This window comes from Solanum stenotomum, chromosome 1, assembly GCF_019186545.1.
Source record: "Solanum stenotomum isolate F172 chromosome 1, ASM1918654v1, whole genome shotgun sequence".
NCBI lineage: Eukaryota > Viridiplantae > Streptophyta > Magnoliopsida > Solanales > Solanaceae > Solanum > Solanum stenotomum.
The window spans coordinates 9,101,065-9,128,318 of record NC_064282.1 but is presented as its reverse complement, the minus strand read 5'-3'; the positions used below and the strand labels follow the sequence as shown (position 1 = coordinate 9,128,318).

Here is a 27,254-nt window from a genome sequence, read left to right as displayed (position 1 = left end):
ATTTCTTCTTTTTGTCACTCTTTGAATCCATTCCTCATAATTTAAAATATGGTAAATTCATGCTATAAAAGTGGTTTCGTAATTTTTATTTCGTATGAAATTTACCCATATTTAAATAGTGGTCTTGTTATGAATGGGCCAATATCAGTTATAGCAAAGCAGCCCAATACCATATTAAGGGGTTATCTGGGGGTCCAAGTTAATAAACAAAACATTTCAGGGAAAATAGTCTTATGCAAATTGTTGAGTAAATTCTTCTCATTTTCATTCTATAGTCTGAGTTTCTCTTCCCGTTCATGTCTCTATCCTTTAATTGCATGTAATTTCAATATTTCCATCATAATTCGATAATTTGAGTATTGTTATTACAAATATATAGTAGTAATCGTGTTCCAATTCTTATTAATAATATAGTGAGAATTGTTACAGACCTAAAAAAGGTGAGTTAATATCTTAAAAGGTCACTAAACTATGAGAAATTATCTAATAAAGTCATTGAACTTTGTTTTGTATTAATAAAATCACTCAACTTAAAGTTTTTATCTTCAAAAATCACTAACTCATTTATCTTAAAACAAATTTGATAGAGCAAAAAATAAATATTTTTTAATGTCATGTAACTATGAACCCCACAACTAAATAAAATTATAAAATCTATTAAGTTACTTAGATTAATTAGTACTTTCTACTAAATTATTTCTGCAATATTAACGTAATTATTAGCAAATAATGATGTTAAAGAATGCAGTCGAATAGAAATTGCAGTTGCAATTCAAGATCGATCTTTTTGTAATTTCCTAGAATAATGTTCTGCATGTTTATGCTTTAACCTATTGAGCAAATCGATAGTTCATAAAATTATCACCTTGTTTGTGTAGAGTTTTCTACTAAGAATTGCAAACACATGGATTGAAATAGCTTCTATAATACAATATTAATCTTTAGATGCAACTATTTTTTGGGTGGATCGACGGGTAATAAATAGATTATAATTTTATTTATGGGTCCATGATTATAATGGCATAATTATGTTAAATTTAATTTAATGATAAATGTGATTGAGTGATTTTTGAGGATAAAAGCTTTAAGTTGAGTGATTTTTTCGATACAAAACAAAGTTTAATGACTTTTCAAGATAATTTCTCAAAATTCAATGATCTTTTAAGATATTGTCATTTGTACAAATTCCCGAAAGAGATCATTGTAATAAAAAGATTTTGCAGAACTTGCCGTTGACAATTTAGTGGTGGACTTGGTTATCAAAACAAAAAAAAAAACTAATTAGCCACTCTAACGCTCATTTTAGAAAGTGTCTTTCTCAATACTCAAATCGGTACAGTTCAAAATATAAATACTTTACAAATATTGTTGGATAGATTCAACGAATTACCAAGTCTTAATAATATTGGAAGAAGTTTAAGCTGGTCATAATTTTAAAAATTAAAATATAACACACGAAACATTATATTTTTTATTCAGGTTTGGTGGCTTCAATACCTAACACTCGTATTTTGACATATAAGTTTGTAATTAATGTACTACAGTTATAAAAGAAGTTTAGTGATAGCTATATATGTTAGAGAAAACTAATTTGTTTACGTGTATTTTCTCTTGACATCTTCAAATAGACATTAGTTTTCTAACTTTGACGTATACTTCCATTTTGGATTGCAGATAAAATATTAAAATAAATAAATTTTATAAAAGGAAAAAGAGTTAAAAAGGAAGAAGGAAAAGTAACAATCATACGTTGAGACATAAGTAATGCAACATGATTTTGTCTGAGTTTAATAAAAGACACATTTGTGTTGATAGAGAATACACACAAAATAATTTAACTTAAATACACCAACAATATAAAGAAAATTAAAAATATTAATATAGCAAGTTATTTATAACTCCCTTCGTTTCATTTTATGTGTCACTGTTTGACTTGACACGACGTTTAAGAGAAAAATGAAGACTTTTAAAACTTGTGGTCTAAAATAATCCTTAAATTTTTGTGTGGTGAGTAAATCATTTCATTAAAGTATAAAGGAGAATTTCAAATTTATATTGTTTCTAATTATAATAAAATAGACTAAAAAGAAAGGAGTGGTACATAAAATAGGACAAATGGAGTATATCTTTTTTAGGTTAACTAGAGATCTCGGGATCAACTTAACCCAAAAGACTAACTCAATAGAGGGATTTTACGTCAAACTCAACTCCTCACGTCTAGGACCGGATATATGCTGGATAAGCAATTTAATATAGGTGTCCAAAATCGGAAAACAAGAATCAGGACAAGTTATAAAATAAATGAATTTTGGATCTAATTTCACTCCAAAAATTAGCTAATGAAGAGAGGTTTGTCCGAACCACCGCGGTGGGACTCTTCACATCATCTTTGTCTGATGGTTATATATAATTAAACATTGTCACTAAAGAAAAACTAATATTTTTGTAGTGAATGTGTTTAAAGAAACCACTGTTATGATCACACCTAGTTGTAAAGATAACCAAGCCAGTAAACATTAGTTATTGAAATTTGAACTGGTCCCCTGTTTTTGCCCTTTGGCTACTTTTTCAACTAATAAAAAAACTTGACCACCTTCTGGTGTAGTTCCTTTTTCATCATCATAAAAAGAGAAAATCACGTAAAATTCATCAAAGTTAAGTTGAGTTTAGAAAATAATTGATGAGAAAAGGATCAAGAAAAATGTGGTGGGTGGTGCCATCATGTAGAAGCAGATCATCAAAGAACTTCAAGACTCAACCAATACTTGATATTGAAGAAATACTGAAGATGAAACTCGAAACGATTAAAGAAGAGCCAGAAATCTCTGAAGAAAATGTCAAGTTGACGAAGACGAATACTATGAGCAAACAATTAGTGAAGAAGATTCAGCTCAAAGTCAAGAAGGGTCGTATTTTTTCGCATAAATTTAGTCTTAAAGAATGTTATGTTCTGTTCATGACTGGTTTGGCTACCAAAGGTGCGTTAAATGGTCTTCCTAGATATTAATTAAGATTAGTATTGCTATGTTTTATTCAAGCTCAAACATGGATCTAGGTCGGATTCTCTCAAATTCAATTGGACCTGGTGCTTTTTAATCGAGTTATGTATGCACATGCAAACAAATTAAAATGTATGCATAAACTGTAATTCTGAATTCACTGACTTTAGATCCTGAATTCGCGTTTCTTTCTAAGTGGATGCATACTTTAACGAAATCCTGTACAAATATATTACGGTAAGCCTTTTTCTTGAATAGTTCCTGCAGAAATTGGTGTGTGCAAACACAGAAAAGAGTATTGTAAATACTAGTACTGTTATCGCAAATGATGTTTTCAAATTTTAGATTACTGGTACTGCTGAGAATAGATGTGGATTCGATTCACATTATTCTGATCTTTTTCTTCCTTGGCTGCCTATGTAATCTACATTTTATAACGTCAAATGGACTATTGGAATACCCTTTTTCAACTTCATCAATCAAATGTTCTCCAAAAGCATAGACATAATTGATTTTCAAATTCATGAAATCATGTAATGACAATTAAGTTGTATTATCGAGGTACTTAGAACAATTTATTCGTTAAATCTCATGGTAATCAATCAACTGCACAAATTCTAAAATAATTAACAGAATATGATTGGTATCAATTCCATTTTCATTCCAATATTTAATCAATTGAAAGCATATGCAGCAATCAGAAAAATGTCCAACAACACTCAAAACTGGGCATATCTGCAACAAAGAAATAAGTGGCATAATAATTATAGAGGTCCATTGTCCATACTGTTATGCTATTATGTTCCCCTTTCCATATCTGCAAAGGAAGGTGGGAAATTTAAATAATGAAAAATGGAGGGAGCATGAAGATAACATGGGCCAAGTGAAAAGTGTCATTTATGATCCCTTTCAAAATCATTAGTTCTAATTTAACTTTGCCAAAGAAATTTGGAACACTAGAAAATGGCCTCACAATCACTTTGTCACTCAACTCATCTCAATTATTCATGTAAAAGCCCAATAAACTTAGTTTTTGAAAAATCCAATTGGATTATTCTAAGTTCCAACTCATAGGAAAAAAAACAAATCTCATGTAGAACAGGACATTGAAGTATAAAATTCATTCGACAGCTCTTGATTTTCTAACGAACCTTCATCTCTTCATTGATTCAGCAGTTGATGGTTAAGCCTGAGACAACTTCCATAATCCACTAGTTATCATGCTCTCTCAGTTCAGAGAACTCGACTGATGAGACGTCAACAACTATCATCACATACTCAAGAACAAAATAGAGGCCAGTATAATTTCCAGACTATGGAGAATGTACATTTTAGATAAACTTCACACTCCTTTTCTTGTCATGCAAGTACACAACACCACATTAAATCATTCAATTCATCAATCTTAACATCCAAATAGATTCTTGTGAAGTTTATAATCTTGAAAATAAGACATGTTACGTGCTGCTACAATTGGTAAAGTATAATATGATGATAGTATATATATATATAATGACTTAAAACATACTATAATTTTCCAAATGAAGTCCTCATTAAAACTCTTGTGATTAAAAGTAGGGTTCATGTCCCTATCAAAAGAAATTCTTTGGGGATTTTACAGGGGAATGAGATAGGACAGGGAGTCCCCATTGACAAGACAATACAAAAGCAGGACACACATCTTCCATATTCTTCATCCTTTTCACTATCTCCCCATAAATCCTAGCAACCCTCCTTGGCAATATTACAAAAGAAGAAAATGACTTCCAATTCAACTTTCTAGACTTTGATAACTTGAAACCTCTAAATCTTCCATTCATTTTCTTGATAAGCCAACACCTTCTTGGCCTTATTACAATTACCCTCTCTTCAACAAGTCTCTCATATCTTCCTTGAAACCCCATCTTCAAAATAAGTTCTTAGTCTATGCAGAAACTAGCAGAGTATTTATAATACAAAAAAAGAGAAAGAATGCGCGCCGTTAGTTAGCACATGGAGAATCTTGATCTTTATATAACTTCAAAGATATAGAAATTAATATAAAAGAACAGAGCTTTTTAGAACAGAGTAAGGTATACTTACTAACTACTAAGTAAGCTGCATATATATATAAATAAGAAAAGATGCTCTTCTATTCATTTAGACACATGGGTAGCACAATGGATTTCAAGTTTTAAACTAACATAACAGCTCAATGGTCTGCATAGCCACTCATATTCTCTTACAGAGTTTTTGTTTGTTTCTTTTGGTAGTGTGATTAGCAGATGAGATGAATGGAATATCATTGTCATGTGCAATGATTAATCTGTAAAATTTCAAAAATATTTATTGGAATGCCAATGATTTGTTTGGAAGATGTGGAATTTTAGCAGCTTTATATTCAGAACAAGACAAAGATTTTAGTCCCTTTTTTTTTATGTATATGACAGAGTTTAGTTTGGAAAGTTTCAGTGTATGGACAGAGATTGGTCAAGGCGCTAATCAGTCTAAATTTGATAAAACAGCTACATGTTAATTCTAAATGTTGATTAGTTTAAGGGATTCACTTCTAGTTAAGACTAATAATGTAATTGAGGTCTAAATTACAAATGCAAAGTAGGGATTAAAAGGTCATTAAGAGGTTGTTTAGTAGTTGGTTTGGAGGTGAGTTATGCAAGTAATAAATTAAGTAATACCACGTTTGGTAGCTGGTTAGGATGAGTGTTTTTTCATGTATAAAATTAGTAAGGTGTTTGGTTTGTAATTCAGAAATTTGTTTAATTAATACATGTATAAGTTATGAGGAAATTTATGTGCTATTATTTTATGCAAGATACATATTGGAATAACTAAACCGTACATAACTAATATATACATAAAATAATACATAGTTTCTCTCGTAACTAATCCTTGTGCTGCTAATATGTGTATAATTCTAGCCTACTACCAAATGACCCTTTAAGTATTTAAGCTGTCTTAATATGGCTAATGGTTTAGTGATCTGTCCTGTTGATCAGTGCTTTAGCTATTCTAACTTAGGTAATCAAAGGCCAATTTGATGTAAGATTGAATAGCCTTATGTCACGGACTTAGAGTCTCACTAAAGCTCCGTGCGGCACTTGACAACTTACTCACTAATGTGGCGGGACATGACACTTAGCTATGGTACTATCAAGAATGGTCTTAAGTTAGCTTGTTGTAGGACTGTCTGGACTCTGGACACAAGATTAAGATTTATGTCCAATGAACTGATCTGGAGGAAACTAGTGCAACATAACAAGTAGGTAAATTTCAAGATTTATTTGGTAAAACGAACTATTTAGTTATTATAATAATATAAAAAAGTGATTTTGAGAACTACGTTTAGTTAAATGAAGATATTCTCTTCAAAATTTTGCTACCATAATTTTCAGATGTCACCATACTCTTCACAAATAAGTCCAAAATTTATCCATAGGCTTTTATTTTGTTTTAAAATTGCCAGTCGTTATACTTTTGTTTAAAAAAAGTACAAAAGAAAAAGGACATGCAGCTAACTTTTGTCTAACGTAATTGACAATATTTTTCATACCGTCAAAACGCCATTTTCCTCGTATTTTCCACGGTAGGTTATAGGCAAAAGCTTTAACTCTGTATTACAGCTAGTTAATTATAGGTTTTTAATAAACACAACTTTGACCACAAGAAAAGAAATACAACGTAATTAAGTTTTTACACTGTCCTTGTCCATAATGTACAATATAACGCTGCTTAATTAAGCCTAGCTAGTGTAGACTAGTTTCTATGCCTTCAATTTTTTTTTTAGTCAACTAGTTTGGTTTGATTACTTTAAATACTATAGAATACTCTATATAATAGCTATATTTGGTCAAATTTACACCCTGTACCATGCAATCTTGGTAAATAAAATCTTGGTCTTTAAATAAAGGACAAATTACTTAACTACACTCCTTTACTTATCTTAATATCCATTTATCCCTACTTATTTCAAAAATTTCAAAAATCTCTTATTTACCTATGTATCCCGTGCACAATGATATGTATCCCGCTATGTGGAATGTATCAAACTCTATGTATCCCGTGCATAACGCTATGTATTCCACATGTATCCCGTGCACAACGCTATGTATCCCGCTATGTGGAATGTATCAAACCTAATGTATCCCGTGCACAACACTATGTATCCTGCAAACATCATTTTTAAGGGATTTTTGGTAAATAGAAAACTAGAAGGGATATGATGTTATTTAGTACTTATAATATGTGGTTCCTATAATTTATACTTAAATAAATATATTGTGGCCACCATCTAATCTTTTGCATTAAGCCTCTGCAAATTTTATCATTTTTCGAAATTGAATGATTTATCCGAAACTCTTTTAAATTAGGAGAATTTGCTCTATTTTGTTATAGCTAATTGGTAATCTATCGTCAGATTAAGATAATTAAAGTAACCACTTTAGGAATAAAATTAATTGTGATTAATTAAAGAATGAATACGTGTCTTGGTTAGATCATTGTTTATTGAGAGCTCTAAATAAATAAATAACACTACAGTATTTTGTACAAGAAGTCATTAGAGACTGCATGCCTGCATTTTGTTAAAGTCTATACCAGCTGTATTAAATTAAAATGATTAATGAATTGATCCTTGTCATACTATAGTCACATGGACTCCTCACTCATCTCTTCTGATAAAAAAGATACTTCTGCTCTTAAAAGTATCTTCTTTCTTTTAGAACGTCTTAGTTCCTCATGTTGACCAAATAAAATTACTCCATTCCTACGTTTTAATTTGTTTAGAATTGATACGGTATTTAAGAAAGTAAAAATAGTAAATTTTAAAGCTCAATTACAAAGAGTGTGATGGGACGATGAAATCCGTCAAATTAAATAAGTTAGTATTTTTTATTCGATATTTAAAACAAAATAAAAAAATCACATGAAGTATAAATTGATTCCGCTCAATCTACTAGTGCTAAGGATACAACATTTCACATTTCCGTTTATGATTTGGAAGTATCGAACAATATATATATATCAATATGTGAGAAATTCAATTATGAGACATGATAATTTTCACTTGTCGTAGATGAAACAACAATCGTACTATACATTCCGTGGTGGAACCAGGTTTCCATAGATCAAACAACAATCCTACTATACATGATAATATATCCATAGAATTTTCAATCTAATCTCAATTAATAAAATAATAAATTAATCACATTTCTTTTCTATAGAAGAATAGAGGACTCGAGAAAGCACCATGAATATGTTATTATATATATATATAAAATGTATCTTTATTAAAATTTACATTAATGGTCATATGGACTATAGTATATCTAAGTTGTTAGTTTAGTTTGATATTTTACCTAATCAATCAAATATTGTTTGTCCCTTTTCCAAGTCATAGATCATATGTACGATTTTACATTGATTTGATTTTTGAGTTTGATTCAATTTTTCTTCGACGCTCCTTCCTTCACCCTTAAACCAAATGTTTAGAGTTTGATCTTTGAGGATGGAGAAATTCGTGATAGGAAATACTTTCTCCTTTAATGAGGCCTGTGCAATGTGAATTTAGATTAGTAAGGTCAATGAATACAAAATGTCAGATGGCTATGCCAAAATATTTAATATATGCCAAACGTCAATTTTATGTGATTACTTATTTGATTAACTTTGGAAATAAAGGTAAGAGTGATATGAATCTATATTTAATAATCAATTTTTCACATAGAGGACCTAAATGTAGAAAGACCAAACTGGATTCAGACTAATGAGCAATCTTTCTTATTCGTCTCACGTCACTTGTCTTAATTTAATCACATAATAGTCAAATCCCTAGAACCAAACCACTGTCTGATTAAAAAATTTAATTGCTGGCCATGTATAGCTACTATATATATATATATATATATGAAAATAATTATCATGTAACACAATGGAAATTTTGACACGAGGATGTCAACATTAAAGTCCCCTCAAGATTTTGTACGTGGAAAGGTTTGGTTTAAACCATAAAAGTCTATGATCTTAGCCTTTAAGTAAATAAATATTAAGTACTACTAGTTATAATTGAGATAGGTCAAAACCTTATGATATATAAAGTCATGTGCATGATGCACCATGTGATAATTACATGTACAATTTACTTGTACTAAATAATTATAATCTAAAGAGTGGTAGAAGTTCCGGTTTAGTTCAAGTCTGCTAAAAGAGCAATCATATATCTGTTAATGTAAATTAATACTATAAAAGAATCACTAGCTATTTGCTTGGTAATTGTAATATCAAGTTTTTGTAGTATTTGTTTGATACACAAGATAAACGTAAGTCAGGCTAATCGTGTGGTTATACCAACTTTGAAGTGTGAAAAGAAACAATTACTAACAACTTCGTATCACTGTTGTAGAAAACTAAATTAAGGGTTTGTGAGGAAAACATTTTCTTTTTTATTTTGTTCGGTTGGTCGAAATTTTTGAAAAATATTTTCAGATCAAGTTTCTTAAAAAGTGAGAAAAAAAAAGTTTTTCAAATGGCATTACACATTAATTGTTTCCTCCCTACCCTCTAACATATCACATCTTCACCCCAACCCCGTACCCCATATCCCCCTACAACCCCACCCTTACCCTTCTTCGAACCTTTTGATATGTATTGCTCCTTAACTATAGATCAGATCCATCAGACATGAAACTCAATTGCGCATATCCACCAAATTCCCATATTATTTGTCTAACAAATGATTTAGAATAATATTTTTTACTTACGTATTAAACACAAGCAAATAAATTAGAAAACTCACTTATTTTTTTTCTTAAAAAAACATTTCCCTTTGCACCAAACACACCCTAATATTGGATTTCTTAACGTCTTAGGTACTGGTCAAATCAACCCTAATAAGATGAGGTAAGATGGTGAATTGGGAAGGAGTTTTTTTAAATATTTCAATAGCATATCCAACCTAAAGTCGCGCAAATGTGTTTAATTTGGTCAAAACTATAAAGTAGAAGTAAAAGCAATAAATTTAGCACACGCAATTTAGATGAAAAAAAGGAAGCTAAATATAGACAAATGACACCACCTCATAATTGTCCTTACAAATCAGCTAAAAGACTTACACCTTTTTAAATGATTAGGGTATTTGAGTCAATTCACGCACATTATTTCATCAGATATTTATTATCTAGTCGATGTTAATATAAGTATCTGATTATTTTTTCCACCAAAAGTTCAAAACTATGAAAATAATATAATTACCACCAACATTTTGTGTCTCTATATGTTACATAACTTATTTTGTTGACCACTAGCCGATGCTAGTTTATTTGTTCCTACCTACCTTGTTCAACATTGTATACTAGTAGTGCTATTGTACTTTCCATAAACCCAATGGTGTTTAAATTTGGGAAAAATTCTTCTGACCAGAAAATTTAGTCAGAATTTGGCAAAAATGATATTTACCTTTTTGAACATGTTTACCCTTTTAACTTTAATACCTTTTAACTAAAAAAAAAAAAAAAAAGATCAATTTATTTTAAAATAAAAAAGATACTACAGAATTTTTAAATTTTCTGGCCATTTAGCATTACCCTCAAATTTGGGACTTAATTTTCTTAAGAAAGTTCTTTTCAAATATGCATGCATCTTATTTTCCTCTTTTCTCAACTTCCCAAGTGGAAAAAGTCACAAAAAAGAAGTTGGGGTTGTGTGATTAATGTCTCCTTTTTGGCTTCAACCATGGCAGCTTTCCCTAAAATTAGACTAAAAAATTTACAAAAAAACGTTTAGAAAAAGCCTAGATTCATGTGCAAACTTCCAATAGTAATTAATGCACAAAAACTAACAGTTGGCATCAATCTTTTTCTTGATTCTTCAGATTTTAACAATTAATTATTACTTAAACAATTCTGCATAATGACATTCCATACATGATTAAATAATCACTACAACCTGATTTTTATGGCAAACAATAATCTTAACTGCATGTATTCAACAAGAAAAGTATTCAAAATACATACCTTATGTACAGCCTAATTAAACTTCCCATTCAAAATTATGTGATATCAATAAAAAAAAGGAACTTTACTAATGTTAATTTATTAAGAGATGATACATTTGATACCACTTGGCATTTATTTTTTGTGGTCCTAAAGTATTGAGGCATTTTAATAGATTTCAGATTCTTTCTCATTCTTTACCTACTTCTTTCTTTCAAGTTGTTTTGCTTAAATTAATGGTATCATCTACCCAAAACTGCTACTGAGCATAACATGTACACACGAATTAAGCTCAGATTTTATAAATGTAAGTTTAAATATTTGTTCGGGGATGAAATTTTAGCCAGTTTTGGGGCCTCCACACACGAAACTTCAAATTTAGAAAGCACAACATCAAAACTCAATTTTTCAAGCTTCAATTTCAAAATCGGAGCAAAATCTACCTATGGACTCCTCATATTATTATACTAACACACCAAACAATTCTATTTTTTGACTGTCCATTCATCTGATTTAAACTCTGAATTCAACACCAGAAATTTAAATATAAAAAGAGAACTGATAAAATTGTTAACAATATACTTTTGACTAGACTAAAAATTATGTATACATACGTTAAAAGTAACTAGAGATAGAACTTCAAGATTTGGGCATGTTCTAATGTTCATGGTAGAGTTAAAACACAACCCATTACATAATTAAATCCTAAATAAACCAAAAAAAAAAAAAATTACTAAAAAATAAAATAACTTAATTAACAGAAGTTCATAATCCTACCAGAAACAAGAGGATGACCATCCAGTAGTAATACCACTACTAGTATTATAGTAACTTGAATTTTGAATTCGACGAAAAAACCTTCTTCTTCTATACCCAAAGATACCATATTTGAGTCTCAACCAAACCAATTTCCTGATTTTTCTTGCTGATCTAAGCTTTACCCAAATCACCCTTTTGACTCTAAAGAAAGATTTCTTTATCCTTTCACCCACACTCTTCTTCCTGCTGAATTGATAGCTTCTCAAGAAAAGCTGTCTCTTTTCTATGTCTGTGTACCCTGTTTCTGTTCTGAACATGTTTACTGCCCCATAAGACATGTGTTTTAGAGCCATACATATATATAGAGAGAGAGAGAAAGAGGAGTTGTGTAGTGGGGAGGAAGAAGGAAGAGTAGTGGTGGTATATAATGGTCGTGAATTTAGGGAAGAGAGGGGTTGGTTAGTTGGAGTCTGAATGCTCTGTTTTTTTTTTTTTAGGTCATGCTCTGCTCTGCAATCTATTAATGTTTGCTTTACGGACCATAACGCCGTCGTAAGGATGTGCCTTCATTTTGTAGCAACTCCGCCTTTTTTTTTCCTCCTTTTTTACTTTTCCCATGCTTGTTTGACCTTTTTTTTAAAAAAAAAATAATCTATTTATACCTTTAGATTTATTTTTTTAAAAAAAAAATTAATGGTGTTTCAATTTATTTGTCCTAATTTCTATTCCAGGCATGTATTAGTAGACCTATTTTAGATGTTTTTAACCTAAAATAATTTTTAATCACTTCAAAATGTTTGGTAAAATTAGAAAGTGTTTTACTTTTTAAGCTAATTTAACAAAAATATATGAAAATTTATTAAGTTAAATTTTTATTTTTCTTAGTTTAACAAACGAACCTTGATCTATTTCAAAAAGAATACTTTAAAAAAAAAATTAATTCTAATTTTTCACATGTCACCACAAAATAAAAGAACATTTTTGATATATTTAACATATGTCTAATTTAAAAATCATTAGATTCAAAAGTGTTTTTTACATTCACTAGACAAATAAATTGAAACATAAAAAATAATTTTATTCATTAAAATTCAGGTAGACTAATATTTCTCCACTAAAATTTGAACACTAATTTTGCTAAATCAATCTCTGAATTGTTGAGTACATAAACAAAGTCGTCTGATAGCTAGAAAAAAAAAGAAAGAGAGAAAATGCAAATACGGAATAGGTGACTTTTTTAAGGAGGTCACGTGACAGTTGAGGGTATCGTGGGAAATTGAAAGAAGTTTCAGAGAGAAAATCACGTGACGTTTTTTTGTATGTTTTTGCATGTTAGGCAATTTAAACAGTTAGGATCTGTTTTTTTCTATTTGAGACGTGGCATAACTCACCCACGTCAGTTACTTTTGACTTACTTTATTTTGTATTTTTTGGAAAATAAATACTACTATATAAAATTTTGAGAATATATTCTCCTTTGTTTTGATTTATTGCAAGAGTAAATTAATGAAAGCATGATATAGGATATTCTCCCATTTAATTTTCTTCATTTCATCATTTAATTCAGGCATGCAATTTGAGAATGGTACACGATTTTTATACTGTTTATATTTTGTTATATAATAAATGTTCTAGTCTTCCTAATTAAGTCTCTATTTTATTTTATTTATTTATTTACCTGAATTTATACTTCTTCTTTCACTTTCTGAATAAATTCGTAATGTAGAAAATATAATAATCATTTGAAAATTCACTTAAAATAGAAAATATGTTCCAACGTACTCAAATGTGTTTTACCAAGTCATGAATCGTAAATTACATGGTCATAGAGGTTTAGGTAATCCAATTATTATTAGGATAGACTAATCTTAAGGAAGAATCAAAGATAAAATGGATTTCTTAAACCCCATTGAATTCATATGTTTCTTGCAAAAAAATAATAATAATTTAAGATATGTAGCAACTCAAAGAAAGAGAGTTTGGATAAACATAAAATTCAGATTTTATTAATCAGAATAGGTGTAACCAATCCCTTACATTTGTGTATGTCTTTCAGTACAAGCATTAGCAGCAAAACCAAATACTAATTACTTGTATCCTAAATTATTATATTTGTTACATCAAAATCACATAACTTTGTTTGGTCATTTAAAATTCATAAAATAAAATACTGTATCACTTTAATAACCAAATGGTCACCATAGCCTGAATATGCGTCTTCAAATCTAAACATGAAGCAATTAAGCTAATTATAATTAAAAACTAATAATATTATAATATAAGAATGTTGAGATCTCAATTAAGTGGGAGCTAGTTTCCTTAAGCGTGAATCATACGATTGCTTGCGACTAAACAGTAAAAAGAAGATATCTTGATTCATGCATTAATTAATATGAATATTAATATTGCAAGAGACGACTAATTAATTGAACAATCACAAGTAGGGATAATCATTAGAATATATAGTATGATGATTTGAAGGTATTATAATTTGCTCAACTAGTAGTTTGTCAATCTTTTGTTCAACCAAAAAGCAAGCTTATTTTCATGTCCAACTACATAAAATACTTCCATATGTTGTTCTCGTGCTAGAGTACTGCTATCTTCTATTTTACCCCCTCCCCCCCAAGAAAAATAGACCAATGATAATATATATGAATCCTCTTGAAATAAACTAGTCAAACTTCTAAAATTAACTTAAAAAAAGAATTTTTGGTGAGAAGCAATTTGTGTTGACCAATAAATTAAATTTAAAAAACAGTTTTGAGGTTCAATTATACTTTTAGCTTGGTTTAACTGACTAAAAGTCGTGGCATGAAACTGTTGGTCAGATAAAAAAGGAAAACGCTTTGTGTATCACAGTTAAAAGATACCGATTTTCTTCTTCCCAGCTTGTTATTCTTTTTTTTCCCACCATAAAAAACAATATGCTTAATTCAATGTGAATGTATACATATAAGCCATTTTTCACTCAGATAAGACGTAGTGAGAGCCGTGTTTGGCACAAATATTGAAATACCACTTAAAAGAGGTGGTTACATTTCTGCAACCAAGTATATGGCCTGTGGTATATATTAGTCACGTCTCTCAAAACCAATAACGTACACCATAGACATTATTCTGATATAACATAACATGTGTCTGGTTGTGATATTACCCAACTATACATGATAACCTGCTTTTAAACAAAACAAATACTACTACTTAAATTTGGTGAGGTAAACATTTTAGTCGAAGATCTTATACTTTTTACATGAAGGGTTAAATCAATCGCAATTCACACAATTCCACTTCTTTATTTTATTGAGAATTTATTGGAAGGGTCACAAGACCAAACTGCTTAACCAAAATGTAAGTGGCATTTATTATTCAATCAACACTCTCAACTCCAAATGAATCATTTCAGAACAACAGTGCAACACAGATTAGTGCCCAAAAGCAATCCAATCATTCAGATAATTGAATTAAAAGACGGATAAAATATGATGAGCTTGTGTTAAAACACATCCAAATGTAACATAACTGAGGTTTCTCTAATTACACTAACATATGGAAATGGGAACAAACAATCAAAAGTACATGGTAGAAAACTAGCTTTGCCTACATTTACAAACTAAAGTTACAACTGTGAGCTTCACAGCGACATACTCGGGTCAGGTCAGGTCACGTGTGACGCTGGCCATATCTGATTCCCAACAAATTAAATCCACACATGGTTGGAAATTCAATAGCATCACCTTGACCCAGGATTGGCTGCAGGTACCTTAGATGGATAAGTTGAAATGTCTACATCAATCAGTGATAGGTCATAGGGTGCTGAAACATTAGTTGACGCATCCATAAGCAAAGAGTAGTTCATTGCCTCCGATTTCCCTGTTTGCTGGCCTGCAACAGGATTTTGTGGATTGTTGTTATTAGCAGATGGGGAGAGAGTAGATAATTGTACATCTTCCTGTTTGTTCCCAATTATGTGCTTGTTTTTCCTAACAGTATCCATCTCTGGGCCAGTTGGGACAAAAGTCCTTGCCCTGTACTTTGTTGCACCCCCTTCTTCAGCATCACCGTGATTATAAAGAACATAATCATGATAAGTAGGAGCAAACTGCATTCATGGAAGCAAATAACATTTGTTAGGACACATGTGGAGTACACATACAGCACAAGTGAAAATGAGCAAGTGTCTGCCTTACCTGGTGAACCGTGTCATGGTAAAAGTCATTTAGCATAAGGGCATGTCCAAGGCTAGCAGTAAAACCACGAGGAGGACCAATATTTGCGCCAGCATATTCCTTGTATGGGAATGCATAAAGATGAGCAAAAGCTGCAATAAGCATCTCAACACAAATTATAAAATTCTGGAATTCAGCAGCTTCCTCGGTATCTTTAATAAGTTCGGACTTTGCAGCAAGAAACACCAGAACACCCTGACAAAGGAAGTTAAAAAGAATGATTCGAATACCTAGAAACATCATTCTACACAGTAAATTATAATAGATGGAACAAAAGACAGTCAATTTCTGTGATTTCAGTAAAATTTTTGAAAGGAGAAAAAACTGAAGTGGGTCAGTCTCAAAAAGTGGTATCGTTAAGGGTGAAATGGAGATGGTAAGATTTAATAGTTTCCAGAAAGTGCAAAGAATCAGTTTTCGGGTACATACTAAGAGAAAAATGTGCCACAGAAAACGGGACAGCGGAGATAATATCATTTTAAGCTAATATGCCGGATTTGGTGAAACCAAAAAGTGTTCAGTAGTCAAAAACTGAATTATATTTTGCTTAGTCAACAGAAAAGTGAGAAAATAACATGTAACTGAGCAAATCGGGGGAGTTACCTGCCAGTACGTAAGGAATACGACGGATTTTATAATGATGAACTTTGGAACTGGATTAAATGGACGGAGCAGATCTTTGCATGCCACGTAAAACAAAGCCAACGCATAAAGTGCCATTGAGTATGAGATAGTATATATAATTGTGAGGTAGAGGTATGATTGGCTTGGACTGAAATTTCCATCCTCATATTTTCCTTTTACATATAGTATGATTGTAACGAGCACTAATATGGGCTTGAGAATCACAAACTGCAAACACCCCTGCTTACACCTTCGGATAAAGCGCCTGCATAGCTTTAACATTATCAGAAATACATTTCAAATAAATAAACATAAAAAACAAGAGATTTAAAGTACAGTCATTTAAATGAATTAACAACATCACAACATGGAGACCTACATAATTGAAGTGTTAAATAAGGGACAATAGTTTGGTCATAGATATCAAGGGAATCACTATTTCAATCGAAATTTAAGGAGTCATCTCAAATTCAAGTGTAGAAATGCAATGCATTCAATCACACAAAGCGCAAAAAATGAGTCGCCTACATAGAACTGTGAGTAATATATATATTTTTTAAGAAATGGTTCATGCTGGAGAATTCTCAAAGGAATAGCTCTTCATTGACCAAATAGAAGTGGCTTCATGCATAAGCACAACTTACCCATCCAAAGGAAGCGGAGGAAAGCAGCAGGTCATCAGACACCAATTTGGCTTTAGAATTCGACCACTCAAACTTAGAACAACAGCCCCTGGGCCACCAACCCATGCCAAGCAGAGTGATAGAAAATTATATATGACCCACGCCTCATATCTGAAAGGAAATTAGAAACTAAATAATCAAAATTAACAAAAAAATTTCACCATAAGAGGTTAGACATAAGTTCAAATATAAAAGATACATAATCATATAAATCATTCATCAACTACTCCTTTCCACCTATTATATGTTAGGTCAATTTACTAGCACAGAAAACAAAAAAGGCTGAAGTTTTTTCCTATGTAGACCATCATATGCAGTTAAGACATATCATGAAGAACGAAGATGGACTAAGAAAGGAATGAGGTAAAGGTAAAATCACATGGAAAACTATGTCTCAAACAACCTATAATCTCTCGGAGTCCATGCGGATTGCAAATGAATAGAATGCAAGAAAAGCAAAAGGTTCATATAGGCAATAACTAGTTGGAAGAAGAGATAGATATGTTGGTACATTTATATGAAGTTGATTGTTTGCCAAGAATCCTTTTTGTCTGTTTAGAGATTTGTAAATCAATGTAGAGATAAGATTGGGCTGTAAGGAACGTTCAGTGAGAATCCGGGTGTTTTAGAAAAGGAACTGAAAAAACTTATAATATGTTGAAGACTGATGTTGATAATTGTAGTAATGTAAAGAGGTGAATTAGACAATAGAATTTACACTACTCTTGGTTAGATGGGCTAGTTGGATAAATGAGTAAGACAGCAAGAGTAGCTTTCAGAAGTCCCTGGAGAGACGGTCTTGTTGGATAAAATGAGCGGTAAAGACGCCTATGGTCATAAAGGCTCAGGTTGGTTAAAGAACGGTTCCGTTAGGGTATTTAAGTATATTTTAACATTTTCAGCTAAGAGACCTTCTCCTTCAAAAGTTTCAATGAAATGGATACTTAGCAGACATCCAGAGAAGTCTGGCTCACAAGGTTTGGATATTTAAGCCGATCTTCTGTCCAAGAAGATGACACCTCTTCCAAGTCATAATTATTTTACATATCGGCATCTGTCAACTATATCTTACGTTGTTTTGACAAATTTGAAGGCTTTCCCTGACATTCTTCAAGGTTTTAGGTTTAAGATGCATCAAGCTTCTTGGTTTTTGCTGACTTTATCTATCAGTAGCAGTCTACAAGTTGGGTAATTAACTTGACAGCTCAAATAAATCTTGGACGCATGAGTGCCATATCAGAAAATGTCAACACACTGTGTGGTTGAACAAAGCATAAAGTGAATTTCTTCTTCAGCTTAAAGATGATAAAACATTGTGTAATCAATTCAATTTGGATTTTCAAATATCAATCAATATTTTTGCAAAGGCTTTATAGCACACACAGCCATAATGCAGATAGGCACGTATACCAAGTCAAGCAACTGGGCCTGAGGATGCATATCCATATTTCAAAGTATAATACACTGTAGGCTATATAGAATTAAAAAGTAGAATTTTTTGACATATGGCACCCAAAGCCCAAAGGTATCAATGAAGTGAGTGAAAACCTACAGACCATGGATCAAATTCTAGCAGACAAAAGATATAAGGTGATTTCTTCTGACTTGCCTAACCTTGTCAACAAAGTTACTCGGTACTTGTGATAGGTAGCATATATCCAGTAGAATAGTTGGAAGTGTGTGTTTATGTCATTGAGTTTTTGACGTACAACAATCTTGTTGAACTCACAGAACTTATAACTATTACCCAGCTATGTGTGCTGCAAAGATTTTAGAAGTCAACAAATAGAAACTTGGTCATAGAAAGAGGATCTTCATTAAGTTAAGAACAAATACATGTTTCTCCGCATCATAGAGCCGATTCACGACTACAATTACCCCATCAGTATTCATGACTGCTACGTGTCACAAAAGTTCAGAATGCAGAGAGAAAAGGCAGGGGCACCATTCCATGGAGCAACAATGGGCAGTCATATTATAATAACATCAAGAATAAAAATATGCATTAAGCCACGAAATACAAACTTGAACAGTACTTACATTTCACGAATGGAATTGAAATAGATGGCTCTCTCATTTAGGATGAGCGACAAGAATGACGTTAATGCATAAACCTGTCGAAGGAGAAAAGTAGAATTTTAAACATTAGCGTGGAACTCAACAAAAAGTATAGCACAATGAAATATGCAGCTCAGAGTCAAGCTAGTTCAGAAACTATATTTGTTAAGGTCATATAGGAAAAAAATTGCATTCTCATGTTATTGGAAAGTCAAACACCATAACATCCAGATTATATTCTGATTTTAAGATCCATAAAGATTCATAACCTGTTGGGGTACATTCAATGCATGTGGCATCTATAGTTTACCTTTATTTTGCACTATCTGAAACAACAATTATAAAAAAATCATACACTAGGGTACTGGGATTTTAGTAAAATAAGAGTAACCATCATTCCCATTTCAAAAATAAGATAACCACCATTTCGAAAACACTCTCGGTGCTGGGATTTTATTTATTAGTCGACGGAAACTGTTGATAGTACAAGTGCACATTAAGCACCACATTCAGATTCTGAACTCCATTTAGGAACACTCACAAAATTAATTCTTCCTTTAGTATACAAAGATCTATGGAAATTAATAGCACTAAGTGTTGATGAATTTGAAATCCTACCATGCACATATTTCCTACTACAACAACAACATAACCAGTCTGATCTCACAAGTGGGTATGGGAAGAATAGGTTACAAAGCTTACCTCTACCTTTATGGGGTAGAGAGGCGTCATTTCCGATAGACCCCCTTAAAAGATATTTCCTTCTACTATAATTTAACAAATACCTTTGTTCCACATCTTCAACACTAGTTGTTCGGCTTTTCCAGATTTAACTCACCTACTATACTATTTAGTCTTTGCCAGAACCTATGGACAATCCACCTCCAACGGGATGACTACTCTTTTAAGTTTCATCTAATATTAACAAATGACAGTATGAAATATGAATCTGTTCACAAAGCAACTTGATCCCTACTTTTGACCTACATAATTTTAAATACAATGAGGTTTATTGGTCAAAGCATTATACCAACACAGAGCCAAATTAGGTAACTACAAGCAGTTTGGATAACTTTAAAGAGAAAGCTTTTTGAAGGAAAAAGAATAACCTTGTTTGAATACTTCTAGTTTCTTGAAAAGTGAGTATTTTGTTAGTACAAGAACTTTTCATTGAAATATACATTCAAAACAACAACATACTCAGTTGATCTCACATTCAAACCACTTCAAAAAAAAATTGAAGATGTCTTTAAAGCATACGCTTCTTCACAAAAACTTTAACCAGCAAGTTTTGAAAGTTATTTATTAATTCTATTATATTTTTCGCAAAATTTCAGAATTGTTCAAAAAAAAAACACTACTCATTATGATAGCCTAGTCTCGAAGAAGTGTCTGCATATACACTATTCACAAATTAAGCCATCACAGTGTTCAAGCTTCCCTAACCACAAGAACTAGCTCTCCACTAAGATGGGATTTAGGTGCAGTCATACAATTACAGCCTACTATTTCCCTGTTGGTTTAGGTGTCCACTCAAGCCCAGCGAAAATACTCATATAATTATTCATTATTGAAGCCTGTTATAATTGATAGCACAGCAATATAACAATCAAGTTCAACAATTGGATAGCATATAACTTCACAAGCTAAAAGTTGATTCCTAATCCAGAAAACCTCAATCTCAATACTTAAAAACACTTTATGCAAAGTATAGGGATGGCTTTTTGATATCCTATGGCTCATAACTACATGAGATTCACCAATCACCTACAGGCTTGTGAGGTGTATCAATAAGCCTAGAGGCAAAGATGAAGACTACATGTGAGGATGATTATCATGGAAACTGATTTCTTCAAGAAAACAAAACCCTTTGTTTATGTTGAGAATATAATTAACTATTAAAAGAGTGCTCTCTCTAACAGCTTAAGCTTTTAGATGAGATGGTCGCACACTTCAACATGGTATCAAAGCAGGCAGAGGTCCTATGATCGAATCTCACCGCCACCCAAATTTAAAAAAAAATTCCACATGCTTGGTATATGAAAAAATAATCAAGCCTGCACGTGCGGGGGGCGTGTTGAGATGGTCACACACTTCAACAATTACCAACATAGCTGCCCGAATTTCTAATCAGCTAGGTAAGAAGATGGATTTATTACGCTCACATACAGTAGAGTCACATTCAATAGAGTATATGATATCGATTCATAATTGAGATTGTGAAAAAGAGTATTAGGGTAAAGACTGAAAGCTGGCTTGACAAAAAAAATATCACATTCAACATTACAATTTGAAATCCTGAAAGTTGTATAAAATGGAAAGGTGTCAAATATCCTGGAAGGTCTGAAAATGAAAACAATGTTGTATAAATTGGAAAGGAGTGATAGAAATAGAGTAAACTAGCTCCACTGCCATGTGAAAAAGAGCTACCATGGATGTCCTAAACATAAGTTTCTCCCATTCCTTGCCACTACAAAGAACTTCAATTACTACACTCATACACTGCATCAGCGTCATAGTGGACCGGATGATTAGAAACAGTAAGTAGTCCGCCCTTGCTCATTGTTAAGTGTCAAGAGAAAAGAAACACACTACTTTTACTGGTTTGATCAAGAAGAAGAATAAAGAGAGAAAAAACACTCACAGGAACCATAAAGATGATACGGACAATGTATCTTTGATAAGTAGGCTCAGTGTAATTCAAAAGATGCCTGTATATGTGCAAAAGCGCCAGTCCAATGGCACCAACTGTGCAAGGCAACGCAATGAGGATATAGAATATGGGAGCCATTTGTTCCACAGGCTACCAAGCATCAAACACAAACACCCTTCTCTGAAACCTTAGAAATATAATCAAAATCAGTACCATTACTAAAATTAATTGAAAAATAAACAGATAAAAGAAACCAACAATTTAGGTATATCCATCTGTAAACCAAGAATCCACTTACAGTACTGAAGAAAGAACTCAAAACCCCTATGTTTAGACACTTCTCTTCTTCCCCAAATAGCAGAAACTCTTGCTACAATTGAATGCTTCGCTTTTCACCTTTGATTGAATGTACACCAACCTCGGGAAATCGGGAAACCCTAACCGAATAACAAAATCTTGAACTTATTAAGAAAACTATTCCGTTAAAAAATTACACAACCCATTGAATGTATACAAGATTTAAAAATCCCAACTGGGGTTTACCCAAAATAAATAAAAAATTAGCGCGTCTGCAGAAAAGGTAAAGACCCACTAACCTTATCGATGCAATCTGGGTAAAAGAAATTAAAGAACAGTACCCAATTGGGTCACTTTCTCCCAATGAAATCGTCGGAGAAAGTGAAGTTTGATGAATATGACGGAACTATATAGATCTGCGACTAGAAAAATCAAGAAAAAAAATGTTAGGCGAAAAGAAAGCGTTGTTAGTGAATTGCTGATTGTGGGACAGGGAAGCAATAATGGCGGCTTTAGGGGGAAAACTTATATTATATTATATTACTAATGGAAAAACACAGATCGGTAGAAGCCACAGAAGAAAACTTGCCAAGAAATGATAAATCTTTTTACAGTCAGAAAGAAAAGGATAAATCTTATTTTGTTTGTTTTTCCTTTCTAACTGCAACTTTTGTTTCGTAGAAAAAGACGAGTGGCATTCATCTAAGAATTAACAGATATATATTGTTGAGTTGTCTCTGATTTCATAATTATTTTAACATAATAAAATCAATTATTAACAATCACTAATCATCCACATTTTTTGTCTTTTCTTTTTTTATAAAGTATATATTTTTCAAGACTTGCTTATTACTATATTTTTGTTGCAAGCATAAGAATAGAATATTGGGGAAATTTAAAAAAACAGTTGTATCGAGTTGGATTAACTTTTTCCTGTTGCACCATTTACGTTGATAAATTTGCATTTCACATAATAACTATAGTAATTGATCGTCAAACTACCAGAATAATGTTTCCTTCTTAAATCAAAAAAAAAAAAAATGATAGCTCATGATTATTAAAATTGTGTACTGATTGTATTATAATTTAAAAAGCGGAAAATAAGATTATAAATGTCATATAAGGATAAATTTGGATCGATTCGTGTGTGTAATACTTGTGTAGGGCTTATATGCTTTATTTTCTTATTATGAAAATCACAATCATAATGCACTTATCAATAAAGTGATAACATAAACTTGATGATCAAATGGTAGTACATTAAACATTGGTGGTGGAACTGCTCTATTCTAAATCATAGATTTTGGGTTTCAGTCCTAAGTATGGAAAAAATCTTGTTGGGAGTGTCATCCCCTGAATGGTTACTGCAATGCATGATTTAGATTTAGTCGGATTTTCAACGTGAGCTTCGAATAAGGAGATGACTCACAGATGGGATTTTTAGACAGTGTTAGATTTAATTAAAGATAAAATGCAAGTAATAACTATACTAGCATGTATTGTAAAACAAATTGTTAAATACTTAGCTATTAAGAGTTAAGACTACCATTGTATTCAACGAGGAATACGAGCAAAGACGAGTAGAGCTAATCAAATAGACATTCTCAACTACTTTTCTAACATTCTGGAATTTGTCTTTGGACAACCAACCATCACAAATTGTATCTATCCTCTTTGATTCTGACATCCCAATGCGTAGCTTTAAAAGCATCTTATGTACTAAGTTTTAGATAAGTGTGAGATCTAATGAAAAGTCGGACCACAAGAGTCTATTATAGCCTCTTTCAATATAGAAATTCAAACAATACTAGTCATTTACAAAAATTAGACGACATTTTGGTCAAAGGTTTGCATATGTCACTTTAGAGAAAACAAAAGACAATAGTTATAACTTGCTGCTTCAAAAGTGTTTCTTAGTTGCAGTTCTACGGTCTGCATATGTCTGAAGCCAGTAACAACAATGATCTTATGGCCTAATTTACTTTTTGGTTCATGTAAAATCCATTACGTACAACCTGATGATACAGAGACTTCTGGTCATCCCTCTAGTCGAACGATCACAACTTAAGTAACTCGGTGGTTCATGGGGGGAAAGGAAAGCAGAATTCGTTCATAAACGGAACGTGTAGGAAAGGAAGGCACTGGTATTTTCTGATGTACCATCATCATAGCCAGAAATTAACTATCAGATCTAGCTTGAACATGATGTTGGATGCAAATTTGAATTTGCTAGTCCTCCATCTGTTTTTTTTAGAGGTTTTGGAATCGCCAACTGAGATAGTGGTGGCTATGCTTGATGGAGTTCGTCGAATAACTTCATACAGAAAGATCAATGCTGAAGCTTTTCATGAGTCTTTTGGTAGAAGATTTTGTTGAATCCAGATACTGTATAACATTCATCAGTTAGAAAGAAAATTACAGCTAGATTCTGAATCCTGGGCCAAAAACTAAAAAATCAAATTTCCATAAGCACACAGTTCTCTGCATCTCTTGTGATAAGCTGCTTCCATATGAAAAATATCAACAACAGTCTACACAACAAAGAGCCATAAACCAAAAAAATCATCTTTTATTTGCCATAGAAAACCTGCATTATGGTCCGATAAACTAACCCTCTTTTATTCCTCAACACATCTCTCATCTTGCTCTCTTCAGGCACGGCTCCTTTGCTCTTCACTATCTCCAATAACTCTTTTCCTTCTTCCTCCATCCCTGCATTCACCAGCCCTTCAAAACTACCCAAACAAGTTGCTGCATTGGGCTTCATTCCCCTTTTCTCCACCATCTCCAACACATACTTCTTCGCCTCTTTTACAAACTTCTCTTCTCCACTCTCCGCCAATGACTTGATCAGCACGCTATATGTATACGCATTCGGCAGCACTCCAGATGACAGCATCCGTAGGTAAACTTTGTGAGCCTCCTTGGGCTGCCCTGCATTGGCGTATGCCTCGATCACAGCCGTATGAGCCACTACATCTGGCATTTGGTTCTTGTCCTTGATTTGAGAGAAAAGCTCCAAGGCCTCGTGGGTCAGTCCGTCCTTAGACAATCCGTCGAACATCTTCACCGCATTGTTGATCATCCCCTCTGAACGTATTTTCTGAAACACTTCTTGCAAGTTTGTCAGGTCTTCGGGTTCCTCAATTACGGGTTTCTTGTTAAATGGGTCGTATGGTGGTGGTAATTTGGATTTATCTATTTGCTTAGTCGACGATTTTGTTTCCTCTTTCGTGTCCGCCTCAGTATCAGAGTCTTCTGAATCAGATAGCGAGAAATTGACTAAAGTGTTGCGCTTCGGAGGAACTAAAGTAGAGTTAATCGAAATTGGAGTTTCCGGGGTTGTGGTGGAAAATGGTCTGCTTCTGAATGCGTTAGTTGTGGAGACTGATAAAAAGGAAACTGTTTTGGGGATTAGGGTAGGGAGAGAGGAACTGTAGTGGAAACAAAGGGCATAGGGGGAGAGAAATCGGCGAATTAGGGAGAATGACGGCGCTGGAGAGACGGTGAGCCACCGGGCAATGGTTATTCCGGCCATCGGCGATGTGGGGAGTAGAACGTCAAATGTGAATAGCAGCGAAAAGACTAGAAGTTGGAACGGCTAAATCAAAATATTTAAAAAGTATTTTATAAAATTATAGTAAAAATTTACTTTTTTTAAACTATCCAAATAATAACTAAGCTAAACAAATTAAAACGGCAAATGAGTGTTTTTCTTATTTTCAGAAAGAAGCGATATTGTTACGAAAATTAATAAATTTATTCAATGGTCATCTTAAATTTGAGTATATGATAGGGCAAATTGCGTCTCAAAATTTGTTTGAACACGTGAAGTTTTATTATTATTTTTGGAAAAAAATTCTAAAATTCTGATCATCTCTATAAGTACAAGTCATCCGATTGATAAATATGATTATGCTAGCTTTTGGCCATAGATTTCCAAATATTCTTGGCAAATATTATTTGGGTAAAAATTTGGGTGAAATTTCACCATGTGTTTGGCCATAGTATTTGTGAAATATATTTCACTTTTTTAGAAAAATATGATTTATACCCATAAGTTTTAAAAACTATCAAAACTAAGCATAAGTTTGTATTACAAGTCAATTGGATCTTCGTTGCAACAAATAACAAGTAGTTTTCATGCCACTAGAGCAATGTGGTAGTTTGGAGTGAGTGCAACAAACATCATTTCATACATCGTGAAGTAGACAAAGCACATGACTTTGTTACCTTGAGCCGATTGTTTATCATTTTCATCAACAACCATATCATCACTTTCATATTCACTGAATATTTCATCACTACTTTGGTGTTCACGTAAAAAATTATGCAATACAACGCAAACAACTACTATAGAGGGTGTTTTTGTAAAAGATAAAAGTTTGGTGTAAAATTTCAATTTTCAAAAGATCCCAAATAATGAGATTTGGCCCAAATACTAGAAAAAACTAGTATTTGGGAATTTAGGATATTTGCCAAAAATATTTGCCAAATAATGGCAAATTGTATGGACAAACACTAATTGCCAAATTTTTTCCCAAATATTATTTGGGAAATCTATGGCCAAACGGGGCCTATATAAGTACAAGTCATCCGATTGATAAATATGATTATTTTGGTTAAACTCCTCTGCCTTATCAATATAAGCAATAACATCATACTAGTGAAATTTCACATGTAAATTTTAAAAAGGGTAGATTGATACTCCCTCCGTCCCTTTTTAGTTGTCCACTTTAGAAATGACACACAGATTAAGGCAACAATGATTAACACAGTGAAGTTACAATTTTACCCTTATGACAACTTTTCACTTCAAAATTACAACCACTTATTTGAATTCAAGTGAAATAAATTGGAGGGAAACAACATACACTTTTACAATTTTCAAGAAGTGTAAATAAGGGTATAATAGGAAAAAATTTGTTGTCCTTTCTTGATTTGTCAAAATGGACAACTAAATA

At 32.3% G+C, this 27,254-nt stretch overlaps 3 protein-coding genes across 4 annotated transcripts; all 3 read right to left on the bottom strand.

The window, feature by feature from the left end:
* Nucleotides 1-11,554: 11,554 nt before the first annotated feature.
* On the bottom strand, nucleotides 11,555-12,364 carry LOC125853646 (uncharacterized). Its single transcript, XM_049533369.1, has 2 exons — nucleotides 12,356-12,364; nucleotides 11,555-12,276 (listed from the first exon to the last, which is right to left on the bottom strand). The coding sequence occupies exons 1-2, from the start codon at nucleotides 12,362-12,364 to the stop codon at nucleotides 11,761-11,763; spliced, it is 525 nt and encodes a 174-aa protein (XP_049389326.1). The 3' UTR covers nucleotides 11,555-11,760.
* Nucleotides 12,365-15,291: 2,927 nt separating this feature from the next.
* On the bottom strand, nucleotides 15,292-22,880 carry LOC125877728 (uncharacterized). 2 transcript variants are annotated; one of them, XM_049558954.1, is made up of 8 exons: nucleotides 22,590-22,880; nucleotides 22,292-22,430; nucleotides 21,985-22,180; nucleotides 19,323-19,396; nucleotides 17,244-17,393; nucleotides 16,579-16,864; nucleotides 15,937-16,170; nucleotides 15,292-15,848 (listed from the first exon to the last, which is right to left on the bottom strand). In XM_049558954.1, exons 3-8 carry the CDS (start codon nucleotides 22,129-22,131, stop codon nucleotides 15,480-15,482), a joined length of 1,260 nt encoding a protein of 419 aa, XP_049414911.1. In that variant the 5' UTR covers nucleotides 22,132-22,180; nucleotides 22,292-22,430; nucleotides 22,590-22,880; the 3' UTR covers nucleotides 15,292-15,479. The 2 variants fall into 2 exon arrangements, with proteins under 2 accessions (XP_049414911.1, XP_049414921.1); XM_049558964.1 differs by having other exon boundaries at nucleotides 21,985-22,173.
* Nucleotides 22,881-24,845: 1,965 nt separating this feature from the next.
* Nucleotides 24,846-25,886, bottom strand: LOC125877750 (pentatricopeptide repeat-containing protein At4g38150-like). The gene has a single exon (XM_049558987.1). The coding sequence runs from the start codon at nucleotides 25,826-25,828 to the stop codon at nucleotides 24,860-24,862; it is 969 nt and encodes a 322-aa protein (XP_049414944.1). The 5' UTR covers nucleotides 25,829-25,886; the 3' UTR covers nucleotides 24,846-24,859.
* Between the last annotated feature and the right edge of the window lie 1,368 nt (nucleotides 25,887-27,254).

What these genes read in the sequence shown, in the direction of transcription:
- LOC125877728 (XM_049558954.1), bottom strand. Translation starts at nt 22,131, where the DNA reads ATGGCTCCCATATTCTATATCCTCATTGCGTTGCCTTGCACAGTTGGT. An exon ending in CCTCCGCTTCCTTTGGATGG is followed by an intron (nt 16,865 to 17,243) that starts GTAAGTTGTGCT and finishes AAAGCTATGCAG; the next exon opens with GCGCTTTATCCGAAGGTGTA. An exon ending in ACCATGACACGGTTCACCAG is followed by an intron (nt 15,849 to 15,936) that starts GTAAGGCAGACA and finishes CCATGAATGCAG; the next exon opens with TTTGCTCCTACTTATCATGA.
- LOC125877750 (XM_049558987.1), bottom strand. Translation starts at nt 25,828, where the DNA reads ATGGCCGGAATAACCATTGCCCGGTGGCTCACCGTCTCTCCAGCGCCG.